The 25655-nt window shown below is 39.2% G+C and overlaps 2 protein-coding genes across 4 annotated transcripts; both read left to right on the top strand.

Annotated features, from left to right (window-relative positions):
- The first annotated feature begins 2301 nt into the window (after positions 1–2301).
- On the top strand, positions 2302–15570 carry si:dkey-256h2.1 (uncharacterized protein LOC337520 homolog). Its single transcript, XM_053487506.1, has 12 exons — positions 2302–2810; positions 5584–5723; positions 5822–5997; positions 6201–6361; positions 7874–8014; positions 8865–8986; positions 9085–9253; positions 10995–11140; positions 11367–11491; positions 11820–11946; positions 13380–13513; positions 15374–15570. Exons 1-12 carry the CDS (start codon positions 2383–2385, stop codon positions 15491–15493), a joined length of 1989 nt encoding a protein of 662 aa, XP_053343481.1. The 5' UTR covers positions 2302–2382; the 3' UTR covers positions 15494–15570.
- Positions 15571–21573: 6003 nt separating this feature from the next.
- c1galt1b (core 1 synthase, glycoprotein-N-acetylgalactosamine 3-beta-galactosyltransferase 1b) lies at positions 21574–24822 on the top strand. Of its 3 annotated transcripts, none has more exons than XM_053487984.1 (5): positions 21574–21661; positions 22254–22420; positions 22503–22935; positions 23022–23238; positions 23623–24822. In XM_053487984.1, the coding sequence occupies exons 2-5, from the start codon at positions 22255–22257 to the stop codon at positions 23800–23802; spliced, it is 996 nt and encodes a 331-aa protein (XP_053343959.1). In that variant the 5' UTR covers positions 21574–21661; position 22254; the 3' UTR covers positions 23803–24822. The 3 variants fall into 3 exon arrangements, with proteins under 3 accessions (XP_053343959.1, XP_053343961.1, XP_053343960.1); XM_053487986.1 differs by having other exon boundaries at positions 21582–21661; positions 22361–22420; positions 23623–24821; XM_053487985.1 differs by lacking the exon at positions 21574–21661 and adding an exon at positions 22003–22027.
- The last annotated feature ends 833 nt before the right edge of the window (positions 24823–25655 follow it).

Raw genomic sequence — 25655 nt, 5'->3', positions numbered from 1 at the left:
CTGGATAAGAGTCAAAACCTTGTCCTTATCATATTAAATGTTGTCATTATTGGCAGCCCCAAACTTTGGGGACTTTTAACATAACATAACTTTTAAGTACAACATTGTTATGGAATTAATAAATAACATTGGAATCACATACACCTTTTTAAATAAACACACACTGTATAGATTTCTTGATTTTTATTTATTTATACACTAAAACAAGGCTGAAGGCATCCAAAATACACAATCTCATTTAAACAGTTGATGTTGAGATGCATCTGCTACTTCAGCTCTGTAAAGTCTTCATGACGGCTGTAATCTAAGCCGCTGTTTGTTAATTGCTGATTTCTGAGGCCGGTGACTAAATGACTTTCTCCTCTGCAGCAGAGGTCAGTTTTGGTCTTGCTTTCCTGGGAAGGTCTTCATGAAAACCAGTTTCATCATGAAGCTTGATGGTTTCGCAAATGCATTTGACACAATACTGTTCTTAAGAATTATTCCAGAACAGCTGACCATGTCTTAAATTAACAAGTTACTGTTGTTGTTTTTACTTATTGTTCTAGAATGTAGACAATAAATCACAAAACTAAAGACATACATGGACACTAGCATTAGTACCCATCGTTGACTGGAAAAGAGTTTTAAGAAATAGTTAAAAGGTTAGGGCAAAAAAAATAAGTTAATCAGCTTTAAAGATGAATTTAGATTACTCAAGTACACAATAAGAGTATTCATAAAAATTATGATTAATACCATTATTGTCTTGGCTTTGCACATCTATTAATAAATATTGAAAATTTTGTGCAGCCTGTACGTTTAGCGTGCTAATTGATTAAACTCCCTTCTGTAGCACTGAGATATCATAATTTTCTTCAAAACAACCATCACAGAGACAGAGCCGTGACCATTTGTTTGCATACTCATTAATATCCATTAGTGTCTGCGAAAGGTGGGATCAGTATTGTACACATTGTATTTGTTATAGTAACCTTATTACATTTTTTCCTCTTCATTTTAACATCCATTCCTTCACATGTAATATAAATTTTGAGAACCATGTATGGATTGTGTCAATCTTTAATGTAATCAGTCATATTATTTCAGGTTGAAGCCCACGTACATGTCTGTCTGTCTTTCTGTACAGCAGAACTCTCTGTCTAACTTATTAATACAAAGAAAACACATTCTGTAAGGTTGAGTATCTTACGCCTTGTTTACACTAAGTTGTATTTCTTACATCACCACTCAAATACACTCCCTGTTCAGTAATCGGAGAGTGAATCACAGATGAGAAATGGAAAAAGTAGATCAGATAAAGATGAAATTTTGTCTTAAAATGACTTCAGTATGTTAAAATTCACTTATAACACTTCAGCGCTGTTATTTCAGACAAAGTGAAAATATGAACTAATCCCAGTAGAAATATTCAGTTTAGCTTTTCTAATTAATATCTATTGGTGCAGGTGTTTGGTTTACATTAAGCAAGTAGCGCATTAGTAGTTTATTTTAAAGTAGATTATTAAATCCGGCACATAACTGTTCATAACATTACTTTTACTCAACATTCTAGTCCTCCAATTGCATGTATGAATATGTAAATATATAATTGCAACAGTGAGTTCTGATCAATGTACAGACAAAACCTTTATTTTATTTATAGAGATAAGTGATGAGTTGTGTGGTGTTTCAGTTAGAAGAAATTCCTCAAGGTTAATTTAGTGTAAATGTGTTCTCAATCATTTTGACTGTACTTAAAACGTATATAAAAATGAAACCGAATTCGGTATATTTGGATTCATTATTCGTTGGTAAGCGTGGAGGCAGCGCGGTGGTGTAGTGGTAAGCACTGCCGCCTTGCACCTCCAGGGTCCGGGTTTGATTCCAGGCCAGGCTCGGTTCCCGTCTCTGCGTGCATGGAGTTTGCATGTTCTCCCCGTGCTTGGTGGGTTTCCTCCGGGTTCTCCAGTTTTCTTCCCACAGTCCAAAGATATGCAGGTTTTGCTAATTGCCGTTCCCAAAATTGCCCATAGTGTGTGAATGAGTGTGTGTATGCGTGTGTGCCTTGCGATGGATTGGCACCCTGTCCAGGGTGTACCCCGCCTCGTGCCCTGATAGACTCCAGGTCCCCACAACCCTGAATACAGAATAAACCGGTATAGAAGATGAGTGAGTAAGTTTAAACTGGTACTTCCGGGTTTTTTTTTCTTCTTTTCTTACTCCTAAGCCACGCCCCTCCCTCGCGCTGTCCCTATAAATGGAAGTCGAGCACGCGATGGCGCTCGCGAGTGTATAAACGGCCATAATGTAGGATTTTTTTTTTTCCTTTCGCTATCACTTTAACAGTAAAAACAAACAGAACACACACACACCTCTCTCTCTCTCTCTCTCTCTCTCAGTATGAGGATCCGTCCTTTAGCACTCGTGCTTTTCACTCTTATCTGCTTGCCCGCGCTCGTGCACGCGCGAGCCGCCGCCGAGGAGAGCGTTGTCCACGAGCCGAGCGCGCGCCCGCGCGAGCGCTCCGGATTGCCCGGGTTCGACCCCGGAGACCCGGCCCCGGCTTTCCGGGTCCAGACTTTAGACGGGGAGTTCGTCTATCCGCTCAGCGCGGCTTCCAAATCCTCCTCCGTCATCATCCACGCGTTCACGAATAAATCCGCGTTCCTGGAGTGTCTCTGGTCGTCCAACTCGTCCGTGTCCGAGCTGCTGGAGTTCCTTCCGCTCAGCGCCGAGGTTCTGTTCCTGTCTCTGGACGACTCCGCGGCCCAGGATGCGCTCTGGATGAGAGAGCAGGTGTACAGGGTCGTCTCCTCTGTAGGGCACAGGTGCGTGTGTGTGTGTTTATTTTTATTTATATCATTCAACATGCACTTTGCCCACTTACAAAAAAAATGAAGGGTCTATAATTTTTATCATAGGTTTATAGTAAAGGATTGAGACAGAATATCATCCAGAAATAGCACATGATACAAATGTTAGGAATTAAGTTGCATTTCAATGAGGAAAATAAGTATTTGATCCCCAAGCAAAACATGACTTGGTAGAGAAACCCTAGCTGGAAAGCACAGTGGGAAGATGTTTCTTGTTGTTGTTTACCAGATTTGCACACATCTTGGGGTGCATTTTGATCCACTGTTCCTTACAGATTTTCTCTAAATGTTTAAGGTTTCTTGCCGGTTGCTTAGCAACTCGAAGTTACAGCTATCTCCGTGAATTTTCTATTGGATTAAGGTCTGAAGACTGGCTAAACCACTCCATGACCTTAATGTGCTTATACTTGAGCCATTCCTTAGTTGCCTTGGCAGTATGTTTGGGGTCATTTTCATGCTGGACGACCCAACCACAACCCATCTTCAGGAGGTTCTCATCCAAAACTTTACAACACATGGCCTCATCCATTGGTCCCTCAGTGCAGCAAAGTCAATCTGTACCTTTAGCAGAGAAACAGACCCAAAGCATAATGTTTCCACCTCCGTGCTTGACTGTTGGGACTGTGGTGTTCTTAGTGTCATAGTCAACATTTTTCTTCCTCTGAAAACAAGTCGAGTTGATGACAAAAAGCTCAATTTTGGTCTCATCTGACCACAACAGTTTATCCCAATCTTTCTCTGTTTATTGGCAAACCTCAGACTGGTCTGTACAGTACATGTGTCTTCTCGAGGAGGGGAAGCCTTGCTGCGCTGAAGGATTTCAATCCATGCAGGCGTATTGTGTTACCAATGGTTTGTTTGGTGACTGTGATCCCAACTGCCTTGAGATCATTCACAAGCTCCTCCCATGTAGTCCTGGGCTCGTCCCTTATTTTTCTCATGATTATTCTTACTCCATGAGGTGAAATCTTGCATATAGGGCCATTAGTGGTTACTTATACAGTTGCCTCCTTCTCACCAAGCTTCTAGCTGATGGTCTTGTACCCCGTTCCAGCCTTGTGCAGGTCTAAAATCTTGTTCCTGACTTGCTTTAACAGGTCTTTGGTCTTGCCGATGGTGGTGAGGTTTGAATGGAAGATAGAGATTTTGTGGACAGGTGACTTTTATACACATACCACAGTATTGTTAAGAGCACCTTCTTAAATTAATATGTGTACCACAAGAGCAGGAAGTCTGTGAGAGGAAGAATTATTGTTGGTTGGTAGGGGATCAAATACTTATCTCCCTCACTGAAATGCAACTTAATTCATAACATTTGTATCATGTGCTTTTTCTGGATTTTTGGTTGATATTCTGTCTCAATCCTTTACCATAAACCTATGATAAAAATTATAGACCCTTCATTTCTTTGTAAGTGGGCAAACTTAGAAAATCTGTAGGGGATTCTTATTTCCCCCACTGTATAACCAAAAGTTTTGGCACACCCTTATGTGCTCATTGAACTCCCCGCAGTTCCAGACATTATGGCCCATTTGCTGTAAAATCTCTACTGCACCACTCTTCTGTAAAAGCTTCGCACTAGGTTTTGGGGCGTCGCTTTAGGGATTTGTGGCTATGAGAGCATAAGTGACAACCAGGCAACTGAAGTCCAGTAAGGAGCCACCAGGTCTGGTCAGAGCTCTGTGCTTCACATTCGGGTTCTTCCACTCCAACTATGTTTTCACGGAGATGGCTTTGTGCATACTGTCACAAGTGTTGACATGCGTTGTGTTTGTTTGTGTATGTGTTTGTTTTTACTTGGGTTAATCTCCACCCCCCAAATAAACAAACAAAATAAACAACAGGTTAGCCTGTGTTTGACTAACCACAAGATTTAGATTCAAAGTATTAAAAACACAATAAGATTAAATATATACAACTTGCTGAAGCATTAGGATTGCCCTTCCCTTAGGACTGATTGATTGAAACGCCTGAATTCAATAATTAACAGTTGAGGCCAAAATCCTTTTGTCCCTATAGTTTAACTCTTCTGTGATGGTCTTTCACTAGATTTTGGAGTGAAATTGTAGTAATTTGTGGTTATTTCGCTACAAGAGCGTTAATATCCAGTAAGAAGCTTCACATCACACGAGTTTTTCTTTCACTCCAACTATGTTCACATTGTCTTCATGGGGATTGTTTTGTGCACACTGTCACAAGTGCGTGTGTATGTATTTACAGGTTGAACTAATACATATGGGTGCACAAACTATTGGCTGAGTGGTTGATTCTCTTGTAATACCTTACAGAGAAAGTTGTAAAGTGGACACTTTTCACTCACTCATCGTCTATATTGCTTCATCCTGTATACAGGGTCACTGGGGGCCTGGAGCCTATCCCAGGAGACTTGAGGCATAAGTCCGGGTACCAATTGGGCACACACATACATACACTCATTCACACACTATAGGCAATTTGGGAACAGCGATTAGCCTAATCTGCATGTCTTTAGACCGTGGGAGGAAACCGGAGTACCTGAAAGATACCCACCAAGCTCAGGGAGAAAATGCAAATTCTGAGCATACGGAGTCCGAGATGGAAATGGAACCTGGTCCCTTGAGGTGTGAGGCCACAGTGTTAACCACTAAGCCTCCAAGCCGCCTGGACACTTTCTGTAAACATTAAAATTCTCCTACTTAAAAACATCGCCCCTACAAGGTTTATCTCACGTCCTTTCTTCTTTTATCAGGGGTAAGGAAATTTTATCCAGGCTTCATTTCTCCCCCATCCCCATCTACGCCTTGGGGAACTGGATACCCAGAGTGCTCTACTCCTGGGGATGCGGCGGACACAACTGTGGTCTGGCGCAGGCGGTGTTCACAAGTCCAGGTGCGTACGCTCTGTTCTCAACAGATCCATTCAACTAGTGTTGAATGGATGACTAGTGTTTAGTGTTTGCTAATCATTTCTACATTCTTATCTTTCAGAGTGGAAATTTCCGGTGATCACAAAGCGCCTGAACGCCAGGTACGACTGGCTGAATGGCCGCTGGGAAAAAGTGCAATACGTCCTGGTCGGGGCAGGTGACGGCTGCAAGCCCTTTCCTGCAGCCGCCGGAGCTGTGGCCTGGGTTTCTGAAAGCGGCTGCTCGTTTTTCGCCAAGGTGAGAAACGACTTATCGCTAGACCTGACGTGATGCGAGTCAGTTCTTCAAGCGTTTTTATTCCTGGTTCAGCACAGCAACTTGCTAATTATTCAATTTATTGTCCTTTCTATCAGTTTGTAGTAATTGAACACGAATTAAATTAAAGTTTGAGCTGTTGTCCTAGATAATTCACCAACAAAATCAATTCTGATCTGTTGCAGATTAAAGCCATGGAAGATTCCAAAGCAGTAGGTGTGCTGGTTTATGCATTACCTGGCAACCCAATCCAGGACATGAATTGCACTGGAGATGAGTGTAACACCACCCTCAACATTCCTGCGGCTATGCTGCACTTCCAGCCTGCTGTAGATCAGGCGCTATCGTAAGCCCCCTCTAGGAGGTTATAAAGCGTTGATTTAATTCGTAATGTCAAATATAAAAAAATATATAATAAGTCTATATAAATCTTTTTCTGTTGTTTTATTTTGATGATCATGGCTTACAGATCTTGAAAAAAACATCCAGTATCTCAATATATTTGAATGTTTCCTAACATCAATCAAAAAAGAATTTACAATACATAAATGTCCAACTTCTGAAAAGTCCGTTCATTTATGCACTTAATTTTTGGTCGAAGCCCATTTAACACAAATTACTGCGCCAATGCAGCAAGGCATGTTGGCAACCAGCCTGTGGCACTGCTGAGGTGTTATTGAAGACCAGGCTGCTTTAATATCAGCCTTTAACTCGTCTGTATTGTTGGGTCAGATGTTTATCTTTCTCTTGGCAATAAATAATCGTTTCTCTCTGGGGTTCAGGACATGCATCACCAATAAAGCACAGTAATATAATGGGGTGCAAACCAGTTAGTGGTGGTTTTGGCACTATGGGCAGGTGCTAATTTCTGTGCTGGAAAAATAAATTGGCATCTCTATAAAGCTCGTCAGCAGACAAAAGTATGAAGTGCTCTAAAATCTCCATGTAATTGGCTGTGTTGACTTTGGACTTGATAAAACTCTGTGAAACAACAACCAGCAGGTGGCATGGCACCTCAAATCATCTCCCACTTTGGAAACGTCACACTGGACTTCCAGCAGCCTGAATTCCGTGTCTCTTCACCCTTCTTTCAGACTCTGGGACATTGATTACCAAATAAAATGCAAATTGGACTTTGAACCACTTAGCAACAGTCCAGTTCCTTTTCTTCTTAGCCCATGTAAAGCCATGTTGCCTCTGATGTTATCACTGGTTCAGAAGTAGCTTGATACTAAAAATGTAAACAGTAAATGTGCCTATTTACAGAATACATCTGTGTGGTGGTGCTTGATGCACTGACTCCAGCCTCACTCCACTCCGCATTAAGCTCTACCAACTTCTTGAATCATCTTTGCTTGACGGTCGTCCTAAGGCTACGGTCATCCCTGTTGCTTGTGCACCTTTTCCGACCATGCTTTTCCCTTCTGGTCAACTTTCCATAGATAGGCTTCGAAACAGCACTCTGCAAACAGCCAATCCTTTCAGTGAGGACCTTCTGTGGCTTACAGTCCTTGTGGAGGGTGGTGATGTTAGCAGTCTTCCCCATGATTGTGGTTGTGTGTACTGGACAAAACCGAGAGATAAAAAGTACTCAAAATGAAATGCTGTAATATTTTGAGATACTGGAATTTTGATGCTTATGTTTGATAAGCTTTAAACTGTAATCATTGGGAGTACAACAAGAGGCTTGAAATATTTTAATTTATTTATAATGAATCTAGAATGAGTTTAACTTAAATTTTAATATAATGTAAAAATGTATATTGTATATATTGATATATTTAAATTTGTCAGACACACTTTGTATTTATGTGTGTGTATATATTAGAATAATAATAATGTGTGTTTTCTTGAACAGATCTGGGAAGAAGGTGAATGTGACGTTCCAGGTCACTCCATCACCCAACTTTTTTATTGCAATAGACCAGCAGGGGGCGCTGGCAGAAATGGGCTGGTTCCTGTATCCAACATTCCGTTTCATAAGCTGGCAGGCAGAGTGGTACGCCCATACACAGTCTATACCCCCAATCCTGAATTATTAAACCCAGATATACTGCATGGTATTAACATCACTTTTTTTTAACATGATCTTTTTTTTTTTTTTTTTTTACTTGCACCTGTTATCATATGTTGTATTGAAATTATTCAGTTCCAATATCCAATAATTTCTATACAATTAGCAATAAGTACATGTCGTTGATGGTCAAAGAATTTGTGGAAATAGTTATTTTTGGAATTTGTGGAAAAAGGTTAAAGTTACAAATAATCTGATGAGCTTTAATGTAATCAGTGATATTATAATTATTATTATTATATCAGGTTGAAGCTCACGTATATGTCACGTAACACGTACAGTGTGTTAAAATTCAGCCAAAGTGAAAATATGAACTTATCCTGGGAAAAATATTCAGTTTATCTTTTATAATAATTATCTGTTGGTGCAGGTGTTTGTTTACATTGAGACAGTAGCGCATTAATAGCTTATTTTTTAAACTAGATTATTAAATCCAGAACACATTTTACTCAACATTTTGATTTCACTTTTGGTGCAGATTAAAATGCAGGCAGATATCGAAGTACTGCAAAAGTTTCATTAAATTCTTTCTAGCCAGCGATCTATGAAAGAGTGAGTTCTGATCAATGTACAGACAAAACCTTGTTCCACTTATCACTTTAATAATTAATGTTTGTTTTTATACCAACAAGTGGTCCATGATTGACGGGGGGGTGGGGGGTGCTAATACTTTTTACAGAGCAGCAGATAAGCTACATACAGTAATTATACACAATCACAAAGTGATATATTTATAGGTGGACATAATAAACCTAAGACGTTTTATCCCCGGCAGGTTTGACTTCAACGCTGGCTTGCTGGAGCGAGTTAAACGTCCTGCTGCTGTCGTTCCTGTGTTTAATAAAACGCTGATGCAGGGAGAGGCGGGAGCTCGGGCCGTTATCACACTTCCCAAAGGTCTGTTTAAGTCCTCAATGAAAGTGTGACGCACACCATGAACTAAAAACCTGTATAGTCGCGCCACATCATTAAACTGTTAAGTATTGTTTACTCAGACTTGTTGGAGTTTGACATGCTGGAGCTGGACGCGGCGTTGTCCTGCCCCGGCCGCAGGGACGAGACGTGCGCTCACTGGGATCACACGGTGCAGCTGTTCATCTGCTGCGATCACTTCAGTCCTTACTGTAACATGGAGCTCGGCCGCTGGATCACCGCCTTCCGCAGGTTTTCTTATTTTAAAGTTATTTTGGAGACAGAAAAGCAATAAACAAATAGGCTTCTGTATTAAAAAAGGTTTTTAGAATTAAAAATACCTTAAAAAATTTACAGATTTACAAAACTCTTATGTATTGCTTTTTAATATACAATCCTCTCTTTAATATACTAAACTCTTAGGAATCCTAATGGCAGCAGATTCCAACCTGTCTGAAGATTTTCATGACTTTTTGACCCCCAAGAAGCCCCGATGTTGATCAGAACTACAGTATATGACTCGGGACTTTCAGACTTCAGCTATGACGTCATCATGCTGATGTTTTAGTGCTTGAGCCCTAATTACACCTACAAGCGTTTTTTTTCCTTTTTTCTTTTAAACCTTTGATGTTGCTGATGACTTTAGGACTAGGTTTAACCTTTTTTTTTTTTATTTTGACTGAAAATATAATATTTAAAGTCGATTAATTTGCACGGGGGGGACACATCTTCCCATGAAATGGTTTAGGGTGTTTATCCCCGTCAATGAACTCTGTTTTAGTTTATTTTTTTGTAAAAAAAAATATATATATATGTATATGTATAAATGCAACACCTTTGTTTCTGCTCCGATTTTTCATGAGATGGACTTAAAGATCTAAAATTCATTCCAGATACACAATATTACCATTTCTCTCAAACATTGTTCACAAATCAGTCTAAATGTGTGATAGTAAGCACTTCTGCACTAAAGGGTGGCCTTTTATTGTGGCCAGTATAAGGTCCACCTGTGCACTACTCATGATGTCAGATCAGCATCTAGATGTGACACACCTGTGAGGTGGGATGGATTATCTCAGCAAAGCAGAAGTGCTCACTATCACACATTTAGACTGATTTGTGAACAATGTTTGAGAGAAATGGTAATATTGTGTATCTGGAATGAATTTTAGATCTTTAAGTCCATCTCATGAAAAAAAATCGGAGCAGAAACAATAATGTTGCGTTTATATTTTTGTTGAGTGTGTGTGTATATATATATATATATATATATATATATATATATATATATATATATATATATATATATATAAAGCGATTGCATAGATTTTAACAAGATTAGGAAGTCCCGCCGTCTGCGTTGTGTTTGGTTAAAAGAATTCCGTCTTGTCAATGTTTAGTTCGAAATCGAGAGCTCAAAGGCAGGACTTGAGGAAATGGGTTCTTAGCAAAGCGTTTAGCGCAACTCTTTTTATTAATAAATCTCTGTCAGTCTAAACATTTATGTATAATTAAGTCATTTATAAATGATTACTATAATTGATAAAAACAGAATTTATTGATGAAAACAACTTATTCGCTGAAGGTGGGAATTAAATTTTGTTTTTAAAGTGCAGTTTTAAAGACCTAGAAATCGGAGTCACTCGCGGTTTCCTGACCATTTTTTTTAATTTTCAATCTTAAAATTGTACATATTTTAAGGAGTTTTTTGCTTATTTGTTTAAAATGTTTGTATTTTCTTTTATATTGACTAATGAAAGCCTAATTTTTTTAATGATGCAAAAAACTAATTTTTACATTTTTGTAAAATTGCACAAAAAATTCCAGAATCCTCCAACCAAGGAAGACATAAAGGCAGCTTTAGACAGCATAAGGGTGTGACTTTTAATCCCAGCTCAGGGGGCAGACATGGTTTTAGCTTCTTGTGTGTTGATTGAAACTGTGTGTGTGTGTGTGTGTGTGTGTGTGTGTGTGTGTGTGTGTGTGTGTTCAGAGGCACCGGCCGCTGGCTGACAGACGTGTCTCCGCTCCTGCCTCTGCTGAACAGCGAGAGCTGTGCTCTGGTCATGAAGACCCCGCCCTGGGCCATGCCCTGGATCACGTCCCTGAACCTGCGCTTCAGCCACAGCAACCGCTCGGGTCAGGATAAGCTCAGAGCACTGGAACACAATGTTGTACTTTACATTATTCATTTAGAAACATCAATAGAATTTGATTCTTAAATTATTATTATTATTATTATTATTTAGTTTACATTTCAGAAAACGTACATTTTTAACTTGGTTGTTAATCATCCCAGGCACACTTTTTGCTGTTAATAAAAAGAAAAAAACATTTGTGTGATTTAATTGTTTGTGTATTACAGAAAACGCATCTGAAAAGCTTTACCCCTTCATGCTGAAGTTTCTGTATGAGGGCGGAACCTTTGACAGAGATTACAACTCCAGATTTCATGAGATCAACTTTACTGTTCCACCTTCAACCAAAAAGGTGACGGAGCGGACTTTAGATTTATTTCCATTTCCTGTTAAAACTTGTTACCTTACAATCTTTTAAAGCATATAATAAATAATACACATGGTATATGGCCAGGAGTTTGGTGACCCCCTGACCTTCACAGCCATGCATGGCTTCTGGGAAAGCTCCTGGAGTGTACTGTAGCTGTGTGGTGTGGATTTGTGGTTCATTTAGCCATTAGTCTGGAATGGTGCAGATGTTCGCACCTTTCAGCGGGTGTTCAGATACTTTTGGCCATATAGAATATCCATTCTAAAGTTATTTCTAAGTGCATATAAACAGATGGATAACGTTTTTGTAGGTGGAGCTATACGCTGTGATCACAGGCCACGGCAGCGACGATAACAACTGCGGTGAATTTTGCGTCACGTCGCACTTCTTCCTCGTCAACGGCGTCCGCAACAATTCGCTCACGTTTCACACGGCTGGTGAGTCGCCTGGGTTTAAAACAAACACTCCGGGGGGACAGACACGTTATTCTGCTTTTACAGTCGATCAGGAAAGATGTGGCTTTAATTTGGAAAAGAACATTTACACAAGCCTGATGGCTTTTGGGGTAAAAAGTCCTGTGGACAGATGAGGTTAAAATATATATATTTTTTTGAGAAATATGTAAATGAAAGCCGTAAATGAAAATTTACATGAAAAGAACACCAGTCCAGCTGTTAAGCATGGAGGTCGATCAGTCATGCTTTGTGGTTATATTGCAGCCAGAGGTACAGGGAACATTTCACATGTAGAGGGAGAACGGATTCAATTAAATTCCAGCAAATTCTGGAAGCAAACATAACAATATCTGTAAAAAAAAAAAGCTGAAGTTAAAAAGAGGATGTCGTCTACAATTATATAGTGATTCTAAACTCACTTTAAAATCCACAATCGTATGGAGATCAATCCCTTTTGGAGATCATTTCATCATCCACTTGCTTAACTGTTACAATTCACAGAAGTTTTGACCAGGGGTGTGCAACTTTCGCATGCCACTGTATAAAGTACAGTGTAAAAATACAAACAAACAATATAGTAGTTTACACTATTAAACATATCACACTAGGTAATATTGCACACTATACAGCTGCTATTGCACAAAAATGTAAGTTATTGTTATTGCACAGTTAAAAAAAAAAACTACAAGTGCACGCACACACACACACCACATTAACAGAGAGACTGTTTTATCGGGAAAATTAGCAAGGAACATCGCTAGTCACATTTGCGTGAGTGCATACTAACAGAATCACTGCTGTAAAGAGAGAAAAAAAAAAAAAAAAAACCAACAATAAAATGAACCTGCACACTTTACCTTTAAAAAGAATCGCGACAGAGCAGAGTTTCTGTGTAAGGCAGAGAGTATGTGTGCGTCATAAGTGTGTGTAATCGTCTCCCCTGCTGTGTGAATACACACACACACACACACGCACACGCACACTCTCCATCTTACAAAGAAACTCTGCGAGCACTAAGACCCAGCAGAGGAGATGATTCCTTTACTATCGTCTCCCCTGACCCCTGGTCAAAAGATGGCTGAGACCACCCAAGAGCAGGCATTAGAAGCAGGCAGTATGATTGCTGTCTACCTTGATGGTGTCCAAGCACTATTGAAATGCTAGGATAAGTGCATTAGTGTAGTGGGGGATTATATAGAGAAATAAAGGTTTTTTTTTTTACTCTCAGAACTGTGTTTTCTTATTCTGCACAATCAAATGTCCCAGTTTGACTCGAACGCCCCTTGTACATTTGTTTGTATGCGTCATTGCTTAAGCTGTACAGTACTCTACAATAATATGTAACATAGAATGGTTGAAATGCTTCAGCTGTACTGTGTCATCTCCTGATTTAAATGAATATTTAAAATTTGTAGATATGCCACTGGGGTGCGCCATGCGTGTGGGTGAGGGGGCGGTGCCTAACGAGCACGGCACGTGGCTGTACGGTCGAGCCGGCTGGTGTGACGGACTGCAGGTGGACCCCTGGAGGATCGATCTCACGCCACAGGTGGATATGTTACTGTCATAACACTAACTGTTCTGGAAACTCTCACAACAACAATAATAATATTAATAATAATCATAGCACATTTAAATATTACATTTATTTTGAGGTCTTATTCCAATTATGCACATTAACATTTGAATAAATGTAGTCAGATACTGTATATATATTTTTTAACTTTACACTAAATTTGGATTCATATCTGAGATTTTAAACTCTCGGCTGTGTAAAAAATACCTCAAAGCCTAGGATAGCTAATTAAATCTAGTTGTCTTTAGCCTACATTAGTGATAAATATTTGTTGCTGCTAACAGTAACCTTGGGTCAAATTCAGCTGCTTAAAAAAAAAAAAAAAAACATTCTGAGGACACAACAATCAAATCCAAATGGCCAGAGCGTGCATCAGTTTTAACAATAGCTAAAGCAATTTGTTTGCCAAAATTAAGAGATTAAGAATTTTAAAAGGTCTTAGATTTGTTTCAAAGGTATTGGAACACGGGGCCTCCGAGTGGCGCAGTGGTAACATGCTCGCCCTATCAGCTCTCCCAGAGGGGAGGGACGAGAGGCGTAACACACTCGGAGGACAGCGCTATCCGCTCCTTTCGCTTGTGTGAGGTCACAGACGCCCCTGATTGGCTGTAGAGTCGTGAAAAGTGCTCACACATTAATCACAGCTCTACAGCCGGATAGCGCTGTCCTCCGAGTGTGTTACGCCGCCCCCAGCGGTGCCTAAGCGAGCAGTTCAAAAAGATGCGGTCAGTGATGTCACGTGGGTTGGAGGAAACAGACCCCAAACAGACCCCAAAATCACAGGGCGATCAAATACTTATTGACCTCACTGTATGTCAAAAGTAGTATTTTAAAATCAAAGCGAGAGTTTTGCAGAGGGAGCTAATGCAGTGGGGGTGATGTGGACCTTTGTGGTGCTCACTGTGGTTCTAGTGAGGACTCTTGCTGCTGCATTCTGGACTGACTGAAGCTTGTTTATGCAAGTTGAATGACCAGACAGTAAGGCGTAACAATAGTCTACAATGAACTAAGTATTTTGCAGCGTTTAGTGACAATATATTTGTTATTTTCGCAAAGTTTATGAGATGAGAATGCTATCCTATTATCTACATGTTCTTCAAATGAAAGACTGGAATCTATAATCACACCGAGGTCTTTTACTGTTGCACCTAAATGGAACAAAAAGGCCATTTAAAGTTGCAGTGTGATGAGAAAGCTTGCTTCTAGCTGCATCTGGTCCTATGTCCTGACTATGACAGGTTTTGGCACCTAGGTGGTGGAATGAACTTCCTCTAGATGTCCGTACAGCAGAGACTTTGACTGTCTTTAAACGACGACTTAAGACGCATCTGTTTCTCCAGTACTTGGATTAATGACACACACACACACCCAAAAAAAACTCTTCCCTGTTGTGTTTGACTAATGGCACTTAGTTATTAACCTAATTAACCCAGTGTAAATATGTATCCAATGATGTAAACTTTAAAGCACTTTTTGTAGGTCGCTCTGGATAAGAGCGTCTACCAAATGCCTAAATGTAAATGACTAGAACTTCTGTCTTGTAATACTTAATTGTAGGTAGGCGGTCATAATGTTATGGCAGATCATTGAGGAAATTTTATCTATTTATGTTAAGTTGATCCATTTATCACAGTTGCGATTTTAAATTTGTCTCAAGCGTTAACGTTTTAATGCCGACAATCCTAGTTTTAACAAGAGCCAAAGCAAATCGTTTAGCAAATAAAGCGTTCATGAAGAGTCAAAGGTATTGGAACAACACTAAGTGGTGATCTGGCTTTTCTCTACTTTTAAAAAAATGAATTAAATAGAAGTTTATTTCAATCTTGATTGCAGCTTAACCTGAGCAGTTCCAACACCATTCTCTACTTTGGACTTTATGAAGGACGGAACCCCAATCCTACCAAAGACCCAGGCTACATCATCATGTCCTCTTATCTCATTTTTTATAAGTGATTCCCGAGAAGGAATTAAATCTGTAAAGAGTCGCTATTCACTGTAAATCCTGATTAAAAAAAAAAGATATTTTTGAATTTTTGTTTTTGGCTCTGTTTTTTTGTTTTTGTTGTTGTTGTGTAATGAAAAAAACTACTGTCTCAGACTTTCATTTAGTGGAAAAGTGGAAATTTCCTCCAAAAAATTAACATGAGGTAAAAATGGTTTTATTTGTAAACATACATATAACAGGTTTGATCATATACACATGAAGGTCAATTTGTAGCGTATTGTAACGTGTTTAATCAACGGATAGAAAACATGGGAACCAGATTACACAAGCATGAACAGTCTTGGTAATATACTGTAACGCTCTAAAGCAGAACAGTGGCGCAGGGTCCCGGGACAGACCTCAGTGTAGACTCGAAGCCTGTCTTTTATATGGTGCCTCTGCATCTTCATCATTCACCTCGGTACTTACACCATCATCTTCACTCACACCATCATGTTCTTTATCATCATCAACATTACACCGTGTTTGGAGAACTGTGACTCTAGTCTGTGTAAATACATCAATAACTTGAGCATTCTACATTAAAATATGTTCTTCAAAATATTCCTTTTTAACCATAAAAATGATGAGAAAAACAAACAAAAACTTTGAACTCAATTCAGTTCAACAACAGTTCCAATTTTTTTGTTTCTCCATAGCAATAAGTGCCATCTAGTGATCTGTTTGACAATGTTCACAGTTGTGCACAAAGTACAATGAATTTAACATTTATAATTTTAGAAAACATAAGAATTTATTTTTTGTATTTGTTGAATTGGTGAGAGAGAGATTTACTTCTTTCAATGGTATTTATGTACTAGATTAGTAACCACCCCTTACATGAGCCTCCTGACATGAAGGCATCATTGAGAGAGCCTGCTGCACAAAGCTAAAGCAAAATAATTTAATTTTCAATTTTCCGCCTTGCCATTATCTACTGAATCAATGTTGGGCCAACTTTACTTTGACCCCACCAATAGGACAACAATGGACCTACAGACAAAATGACATCAGGCCAGCCACTGATGCCAACTTGGGCCCATCATGTGCACTGCCGTTAGACTTTGGCCTGACATCTGATCACTGACAAAAGATTACCATAATTTTGCTGACGTTGGGCCAACAAGCAGTGCTATGGGGAAAGGTTTCACTATTGTGCATGCACTGGCTGTAAGCCCGGCGTCACAATATGCTTATATCGTTGCTTGTTTAGTTTATTAATGTTTGGCATCAAGTTACACATGTTTTTTGGGGTAAATATACCACATTCGTGAGTGTTTCCTTTAGTACATATAGTTCCTTTCCTAAGAAACCGTATCTCATAAATCTTTCATCAAATCGGTTTCCACCTGCAACATCAGAAGCACTTCTAACTGATTAAGTTTGAGGGTAAGTTAAAAATTATCCGGCCACTCTCTGCTTTAGCTTACAGGTTACAGCATCCCTGGCACAGAGAGGGTTAAGGTAACAGTGGTAACGTGGCAGTGCTGGGGCTTGAATCCCCCTGACCTTCTGATCAGTAACCCAGTAACCCACAGCCTTAACCGTTTGAGCCACCACTGCCCAACCACATCGCACTCCACTATGTGATTAAACACTATGGGAGTGATTAAAGTTGTGATAAAATTGAATTTTAGCTTTGAGAAAGACAAGGCCATTCCATTTTTATAGGTTCATGATAATTGGGATTGCTGTTTGTAGGAGGTCTCAGTAAGTGGTCCAAAGAGGTGCCGGTGTAAGTGAATGAGGCCATCATATAAATGTGAAGAAGAAAAAGAAAGGGCTCTTGATAACTTAGAAAAAGGGAGACAGGTTGACATACAGTAAGAATGGTGGATGATGTACTCAGGTGGACTATCTGCTGTGTAGGAGATGCAATCTGAGGGAGATTAGAGACTGTAAGGTGCTTGCGGGGGATAGTGTAGCTAGACGGCAGCAGATGGTGGTCTTCTGGATGACTTTTGAGGTGAAGAGATGCTGGACGACTGGTCACCTACTGCAGAAGTAATAATGGAGGCAGCTAGGAAGGTATTTGGCATGAAATCAGGACAAAGAATGAAAGACGAGGAAACGTGGTGGTGGAATGAGGAAGTACAGGAAAGCATCAAGACTGCAGGGATCGGCAACATTATCTTAAAATAAAATAAATTAAAATGAAATACACATTATTTATTTTCCGAAACCGCAGGGAGCCGCAGCAGAGGCACATGCAGCATAGAGCTGCGGGTTGCCAACCCCTTGGCTACGGTGATAAGAGATGCAGATGGAACTGACAAGCGGAGAGAGTGTTTTGAGAAGGTGGGCGGGGTATGTGAGAGAGAGGGAGAAAATGAAAGAATTTTTTTCTGTGTCTCAGATAATTCTTTCACCACACCGATTTATCCACCTGCAACATCAGAAGCATTTGAGAACTGATGAAGGTATGAGGATGTGTCAAAAAGTATCAAGCCTCTCCCTGTATAATTCATTATAATTACCTGTTAGAAAAGACAGATAAAAAAAATTTTGACATAAGAAATGTAGTAGTATGAGAGAAGAAAAGTACATGATGTTCTCGACATGCTTCATAAGGGTCATTGGGGGGCTTGTAGGGTTGCTTTCAGAGAACTAAACAGCTAAAAGATGGAGCAAGATTGGGACTATGGAACACCTCAAAAACAAAGTTTTTGCAGAGCCTTGACAGTGAGGGGAGAAGTGTGCAGACGGCAGTGCAAATCGACAAAAAACATCAATTCTGGGTTCATGATAGAAAAGCAACAGCCCACCACAGGCAAGGAGCCTAGAGCTGCCGTCCCGGCCTCCAAACTCATCATATTTATTTTTGAACCTGGACTATTCAGAATATGTACAAAAATTAATAACATTTAATGGGCAAAGGTTCTATCAGTATGAGAATAAACCTACCGTAATCATCGTTTAGCCTATTAACTCATCTGTGAACAGATAAGCTGACAGGTCCATTAAGGCTATTAAAACTACTGAGGGAGTAATTTCATATGATCCAGTTAAAATTAACTCCAGTTTTAAAGATTTTCATGAGAATCTGTACACTTCCCAACGTGTATCCCGAGACCCTACCATTTTCTTGGATAAGATGTTGCTACCTTTAATTTCACAGGTGGGCCAGGCTTTTCAAATTCAAATTTTATTTGTCACATACACAGCCGTAAACAGTACTATATGCAGTGAAAAGCTTAGACAACTGTCTGTGACCTTGAAATAATTTAACTAATGTCCATGAATGTGTAGTTGTGCTTTTCTTAACATTCCTCTTACAATAAAAGAAGGGCGCCAGGGTTGGATGGTTTTCCTCTGGAATTTTATTTAAAAAATTGGGCACGAGCTCTCTCCTATAGTTGATAACCGTTTGGAAGACAATCTTACTCCAGGTTCCTGGAAAACTGCCTCCATTAACTTGATTGTCAAACAAGGAAAGAAATCATTGGACTTTGCCTCATATCGCCCAATCAGTTTACTTCATGTAGATTTAAAAACTCTGAGCAAAGCCACAGCTCGTCGTCTGGAGAGAATTCTACCCAAGACATTCAAACTGACTTTTCAATCTGAATTTTTAAAATCTGGCTAGGGTTTAGACAACGTGCTTAATCTCCTGAATATAATACATATACAGGGCTGCCCCCTGTCGCCAGACAATTAATCAGTATAGCCAGTCTAGTGGATACAAAATAAATTTAGGGAAATCCCGAGCCATGCTTTTAAATGCACCACAATTTTCACATCACTGACTTTGGGTTTCTTTATTTGGGCATATGCATAACCCCTGATTTAAAGGATTTGTTCTCTAAGAACTATTCACCCTTAATGACAAAACTTAAGCAGGATATGAATAGGGGGACCACTTTAATAATCTTTTTTTTTTTTTTTGGAAGTTAATTGCCACAATTAAAATGAATGTTCTTCCCCGTTTACTTTATTTATTACAGTGTATACCCTGTTATTTAAATCATACATTTTAAGGGTCTGACTGCAGCCATTAGTAAGTTTTATGGAATATTTAAAAACCCGTGGAGGCGGATCTTTGCCCAACATGCAGCTTTATTATTGGGCTGCTCAGATCAAATAAATGCTTAAATGGTTTTTAAATGATACAGACACCTTGTGGGTCAATGTGGAATCCTTTGCATGTGCCCCAAGAACACAAAATTTCTTCCATTCATTAATAATTTTAAGGAGATCCGGACAGTAGTTGAAAATTTTCTGTTATTTAATTATCTTTTGTCTTGGGAAGATGTCAGAAAATATCTCCAACTCTCCAGGAATTAAATCATGCGATCTACATTCATTTTATACCCTGATCTCCCTGTTTTATTTGTTACTAATGGCCTACAGACCTGGGTGGAAAAAGGTTTTTAATTTAGCCAGCTTATTTACAGTTAATGTTGTCAAATCTTTTGGGACATTAAGTATGGATTATCAACTTCCTTAAACATATTTGTTTTCTAATTTCTTCAGCTACGTCATTTTATTCAATCTGAAGTGAGACAGGGTAGAATCCTCTTCACCTTTGAATCCTCTAAAAAAAAGTTTTGGAAAAAGGATATGGGCCAATTATTCACTGATGATGAATAACTCTCTATATGTGAGGAAGTTTTTCCCAAATCAACCTAAATTTCTGTGCATGAGCAAAACTTTAAATTCATATACAAAACATATATCACCCCTGTACACCTCCACAAAATGCATTCAAATGAATCTCAGCTGTGTTCACTAAATTGCTTTACAGTAAAACCTCAGATTGTGAGTGTTCCGCAAGACGAGCAAAGATTTTTTTTTTTTTTATAAATTTTGACTTTGAAAACAAGCAAGTCTTGGTTTATGAGCACTGAGTATCATGTATCACGCCTGCGCTTCTTGTTTTGACGCCCAGGTGTGACATGATCACAACTGAGCCAACGTTTTTTCTCTCTCTTGTGCTGCATAATTGTGGTTAAATCGTCTTCCCTGCTGGGTCTAAGTGCTCGTCTCTTACTGGTATAATCAACATCCATGCACGCGTGTACTGTTTACTATAACAGTGTGACCACGTGTGTGTGCGTTAAACATATTTTATTTTGTGTGTGTGTGTGTTTGTGTGTGTGTGTGTTTGTGTGTGTAAAGCACCCCCCTCACACAAACACACACACACACTAAAGGTGAGAGAGAGAGTTTGTGAACTGGCACAGTGTCAAATTACGCACGCGCACACATAACGCACACACACAACGCACACAGACAGAGCCTGCGTGCACAACCGGACATTCTGTTTTGTTAATTATTTTTATGTATTAAATTTTTTGGGCTGTGGAACGAATAATTTGAATTTCCATTATTTCCTATGGGACAATTTGCTTTGATTTACGAGTATTTTGGAATCAAGTGATGTCACTCAATATATTGTTATACAAAGTTATTAGCAACTTTTCAGCATAAGTTTAAGGCATTGTCATGGCTGATCCATTTGAGAAATCAAAAATCCCTCTACCAATCATATAAATTCCCTAGGGAAAAGTATAACAAAATTGAATGGGGTGTGTAACGACCCAAAATAACTGACTTCCTGTTGTATTGAGCCCATGACATGCAAGGCGAAAGATGTTAGGCTTAATGAGCTCTAAATGTCTACCAGGTCTAGTCTGCATATGTGTAAGTGTATATAAGCTATGCAGCAAAATCTTGTGTGAGAGCCAATGAGCCACACCTGTGTGCCCAGGCTCTAAGGCATTCTCATTGCTGAGTTTTTGAGCATGTTAAGACACCCAAAAAGCCCAAAATGGTGGGAAAAAAATCCTTAGTATATTAGTCCTTAGTATATCCTATAGTGCTTGGGCCCTAAAAATAGTCAGCTATGGACGTACTACAGGCTGTTGACAAAATGTTATCAAATTACTAGTCTGTGTACACTAGAACATCTCTTTACAGACAGCTGTGTGGCCTTTAAAAAAAATCCACCTTTAAATTACCTGACAGATTTTTATCACGCTTCCCTGAGACAATATTTGCACTCAGAGGTGTGTCTACCTCTTCTAATGACCTAAAATTATTCCGTGGAGAAAACAGAAGCTCTTTGATATCAGGCACATTGGCGGTTAGGAGTTTATTTCATTACACCAGGGAAGGAGAAGCCTGTGTTTTCTTAGGTAATTAATGTGATGTTGTCTCTCACGAACATTATCACTTTTTTCTTAACTTGTTAGAAAATTTACATTTATCTGTTAGGATCCGGTAGTTCTGCTTCACCCTTTAACAGTTGTTTTATCTTTAGTAGAGATCATTTCCTCTTTAAAAAATTTACATTTTGTTTATTGAAAGACATTGTGTACAAGGATACTTTTCATATTATCTTTCCACTTTCGAAGACAGTGTTTTCTTTTAAAAGGTTATGTCTTTTTTTCTAGAGGGTAATGTTTTGTCTTTAGAATGTTATGTTTACTTCTTAAAAGATAAAAGTTTCTGTTTAAAATGTTATATTTCCTTTTTAGAACAGTGCATGCTCATTTAAAAAGGTAATGTCTTATTTAAAGGTTATGTTTACTTTTTTACAGGATTATATTTTTAATTTTTCATGGTTATGTTTGCTCCTTAAGCAATTTTTTTTAATTGTTATGTTTCCTCTTTAGTTAACGTGTTGTATTTAGAAGCTTTTTATTTTTAAAGAGATATGGTTTGCCTTTACGTGTTCATCTTTTAAGTTTTTTGAGTTTCATTTAAAAAAGTATGTTTCATCCTCAGGATGAAGCAAAATCTGAAAGCTTTAATCTGTGGAGGGTGCATTGGTTTTATTATGGTTTACATGTACATGAAGTTAAACATTGAACTAACTGTGGCACCGCAAACAGTTAGAACGTTTCAACATCAGCTTCCAATTGAGGTCCAGAAGCGCTCTAACAATAAATCAGGTATGTAAATGTCACATTTTATGTTACATCATTTTTTTTTTCCAGTTCGGTTTTAATAGATCGCTTTGGATACACTTTCCAGATGAGGTAGCGAAGCAGCTGAGCTCGAAGGTGCGCCTCTTGTGCTGGGTCATGACTGCCCCCCAAAATTTGGAGAAGAAAGCCAAACATGTCCGAGCTACCTGGGCCAAACGCTGCAACATGGTGCTCTACATGAGCTCGAGCACCAGTGACTTCCCAACCGTTGGACTGAATGTGTCTGAGGGCAGAGACAACCTCTACTGGAAAACCATCCGAGCCTTCGAATACATCCACACTCACCACCTTGACTCTGCCGACTGGTTCGTCAAAACCGATGATGATACGTTCTTGGTGCCGGAGAACCTGAGGCTTCTCCTGAGTAGATATGACACTAACAAGCCCATTTACCTGGGGCACAAGTTCAGGGTGTTAGTGAAGCAGGGGTATATGAGCGGCGGAGCTGGCTATGTCCTAAGCAGAGAGGCTCTCAAGAGGTTAAACTCCAAACCTTTTGTTTACCAAAACTTTAGATAATTGCTTTACAGCTCATAATTTTTAATCTCTTTGGTAATTATACCAGGTTCGTTCAAGGTTTCAGCTCAGGACAGTGCACGCACACAAGCCCGGTGGAAGACGCAGCCTTGGGGAGTTGCATGGAGACCATGAAGGTCGAAGCCGCCGATTCGAGAGATGAGAAGTTGAGAGAAACATTTAATCCCTTCCCGCCAGAACACGACCTGCTCCCTCCCGCCTCCGGGAAACAGACCTGGGGCTACAGTTACTATATGATAAAACAAGTGAGTACAGGTTCCAAAAATCATTTGCGAAAGAGAATCGCACTGTTATGGTGTTCTGTACAGAACTTTTATTCTTCACTGATGAAGTCTGTAAAAGCATGTGTATATATATATATAATGTTATGAAGCTGACAGAGTGCACATGTTTCTATAGCAAGTAAACAAGATAGTAACGTACATAAGGGTACGTTTTTATGTGCAAATGTTTACTAAAGGTGTGATAGGTTTCTTACTTAGAATACAAAACCAGTGGGAAAATCTGGTATATTGTAAGATGTGTATTGTTCATTTTCTTTTCCTTACAGTAGGTGCAATGAAATTAAAATACAGGAAAGTGTTAATAATTAACCATAATTATGATGGTGTGTGTGTGTGTTTAAACAGGGACCGCAATGCTGTTCAGATTATGCCATCAGCTTTCACTACATCCCACCTGTGAGGATGTACGAGCTGGAGTACTACACTTATCACCTGCGACCTTTCGCATATCACTACAGGTTCGAGCTGTCCGTCTCGGGTGACCCTACAGGAAAAAACACGAGTTTACCAAAAAGAGACAATTGAATCATTTGAATGTAGTGGAGGACCAAGAACAATTTATTAAAAATTGCACTTCATTCACAGCTTATTTTGTTATAAACCAGTGACTATTAAGGGGTTTATTTATTGCATTGAGCTACTAGAGAGATAGATAGAGTACTTTATTAATCCCAAAGGGAAATATGGTAACAGCAGGCAGTTCACATAATATACAACATAATATACTATAAATATGCAAAAAGGAAGGTCAGTTTAATAGAGAAGCTGTGAAACCTGTCTGTTATCTGCTGTCCCCTTAAGTGAAGGGGTTTTATGTGATTCAGTGTATAAGGGTTTGTGGGAATATTTTATTATTACTTGTATTATTATTTTAATTCTGGTCATTATCGATCATTTGAACTGCTTAGGAGAGTGAATAGAATTTCCACATGCTTTCTTGAAATTAACACTATGTTTGTTTATGGTTGTCAGTTCAGTCAGTTTATGATCTCAGGACTAAAGGTTTTATTTACCTTGTCAAAAAAAAAACATCACTTTTTGATTGATGTAAGTTTTTTTTAAGATATGCTGTAGATGTAATACATCATGTGGTGTTGGTCTGAGCGTCTGAGCTCTCTTGTCAAAATGTTTTTAAAATGTTATTCAATTTCCCTCATTACCAATTCTAAAAATAATACAAAAAGATTAAGACTTTATAAAGAAATATTTATGGGAATTTTAGCATTTCATAGAATTTTTTACAACTTACTTTTGCTTTGTTGACAGCATCCATTCAAGGCCAAACAATAACATTGTAAAAAAGGAATTTAAATGTAACTATTCAAAGTGGCTTAGTGGTTAGCACTGTCGCCTTGCACCTCCAGGGTCTGGTTTCGATTCCCCGCCTCTGTGTGCATGGAGTTTGCATGTTTTCCCCATGCTTGGTGGGTTTCCTTCAGTTACTCTAGTTTCCTCCTACAGTCCAAAAAACATGCAGATTAGGCTAATCGACATTTACAAATTGTGTGTGTGTGTGTGCATGCCCATAATGGATTGGCCCCCTGTTCAGGGTGTACACAGCCTCATGCCTCATGCCTCATTGGCCCCCTGTTCAGGGTGTACACAGCCTCATGCCTCATGCCTCATTGGCCCCCTGTTCAGGGTGTACACAGCCTCATGCCTCATGCCTCATGCCTCATTGGCCCCCTGTTCAGGGTGTACACAGCCTCATGCCTCATGCCTCATGCCTCATTGGCCCCCTGTTCAGGGTGTACACAGCCTCATGCCTCATGCCTCATGCCTCATTGGCCCCCTGTTCAGGGTGTACACAGCCTCATGCCTCATGCCTCATGCCCTAAGTCCCCGGGGGTCAGCTACAGGTACCCCATGACCCTGTATAGAGAATAAAGCTCATGGGGGTAGCTCAGTGGTTAAGCTATTGGACTACGGTTCGGAAGATCCCAGTTTCAAACCCCACAACCACCAAGTTGTCCCTGTTGGGCCCTTGAGCAAGGCCCTTAACCCTCAACTGCTCAGATGTGTAATGAGACAAAAAAAAAAAAAAGGAAGTCGCTCTGGATAAGAGCATCTGCCAAATGCCTCAATGTAAGGTAAATGTAAATAAAGCGATATAGATGGTGAGTGAGTAACTATTCAGAATCTTCAGTAATCTTAAATATTCAATACTTTGTTTTTTCAGAAAGTAATTTACAGACAAAACGAAGTTAAACTTTTTTTTGAAGATTAAATATTGAAAATTGACAATATTCAATGTTAAAGACTTTGAACATTTAATTTTTTTTTCCTTTAAAGTGTGTATAAAATTGTTTATGTAAAAAATTTTGAATTTATTTTTATTGTTAAACATTTTCCATTTTCAGGAATTTTCAATATTCAAG

Source organism: Clarias gariepinus, chromosome 26 (assembly GCF_024256425.1).
Source record: "Clarias gariepinus isolate MV-2021 ecotype Netherlands chromosome 26, CGAR_prim_01v2, whole genome shotgun sequence".
Lineage (NCBI taxonomy): Eukaryota > Metazoa > Chordata > Actinopteri > Siluriformes > Clariidae > Clarias > Clarias gariepinus.
Note: the sequence above shows the minus strand (reverse complement) of the source record. Positions and strands in the feature narration are given on the sequence as shown.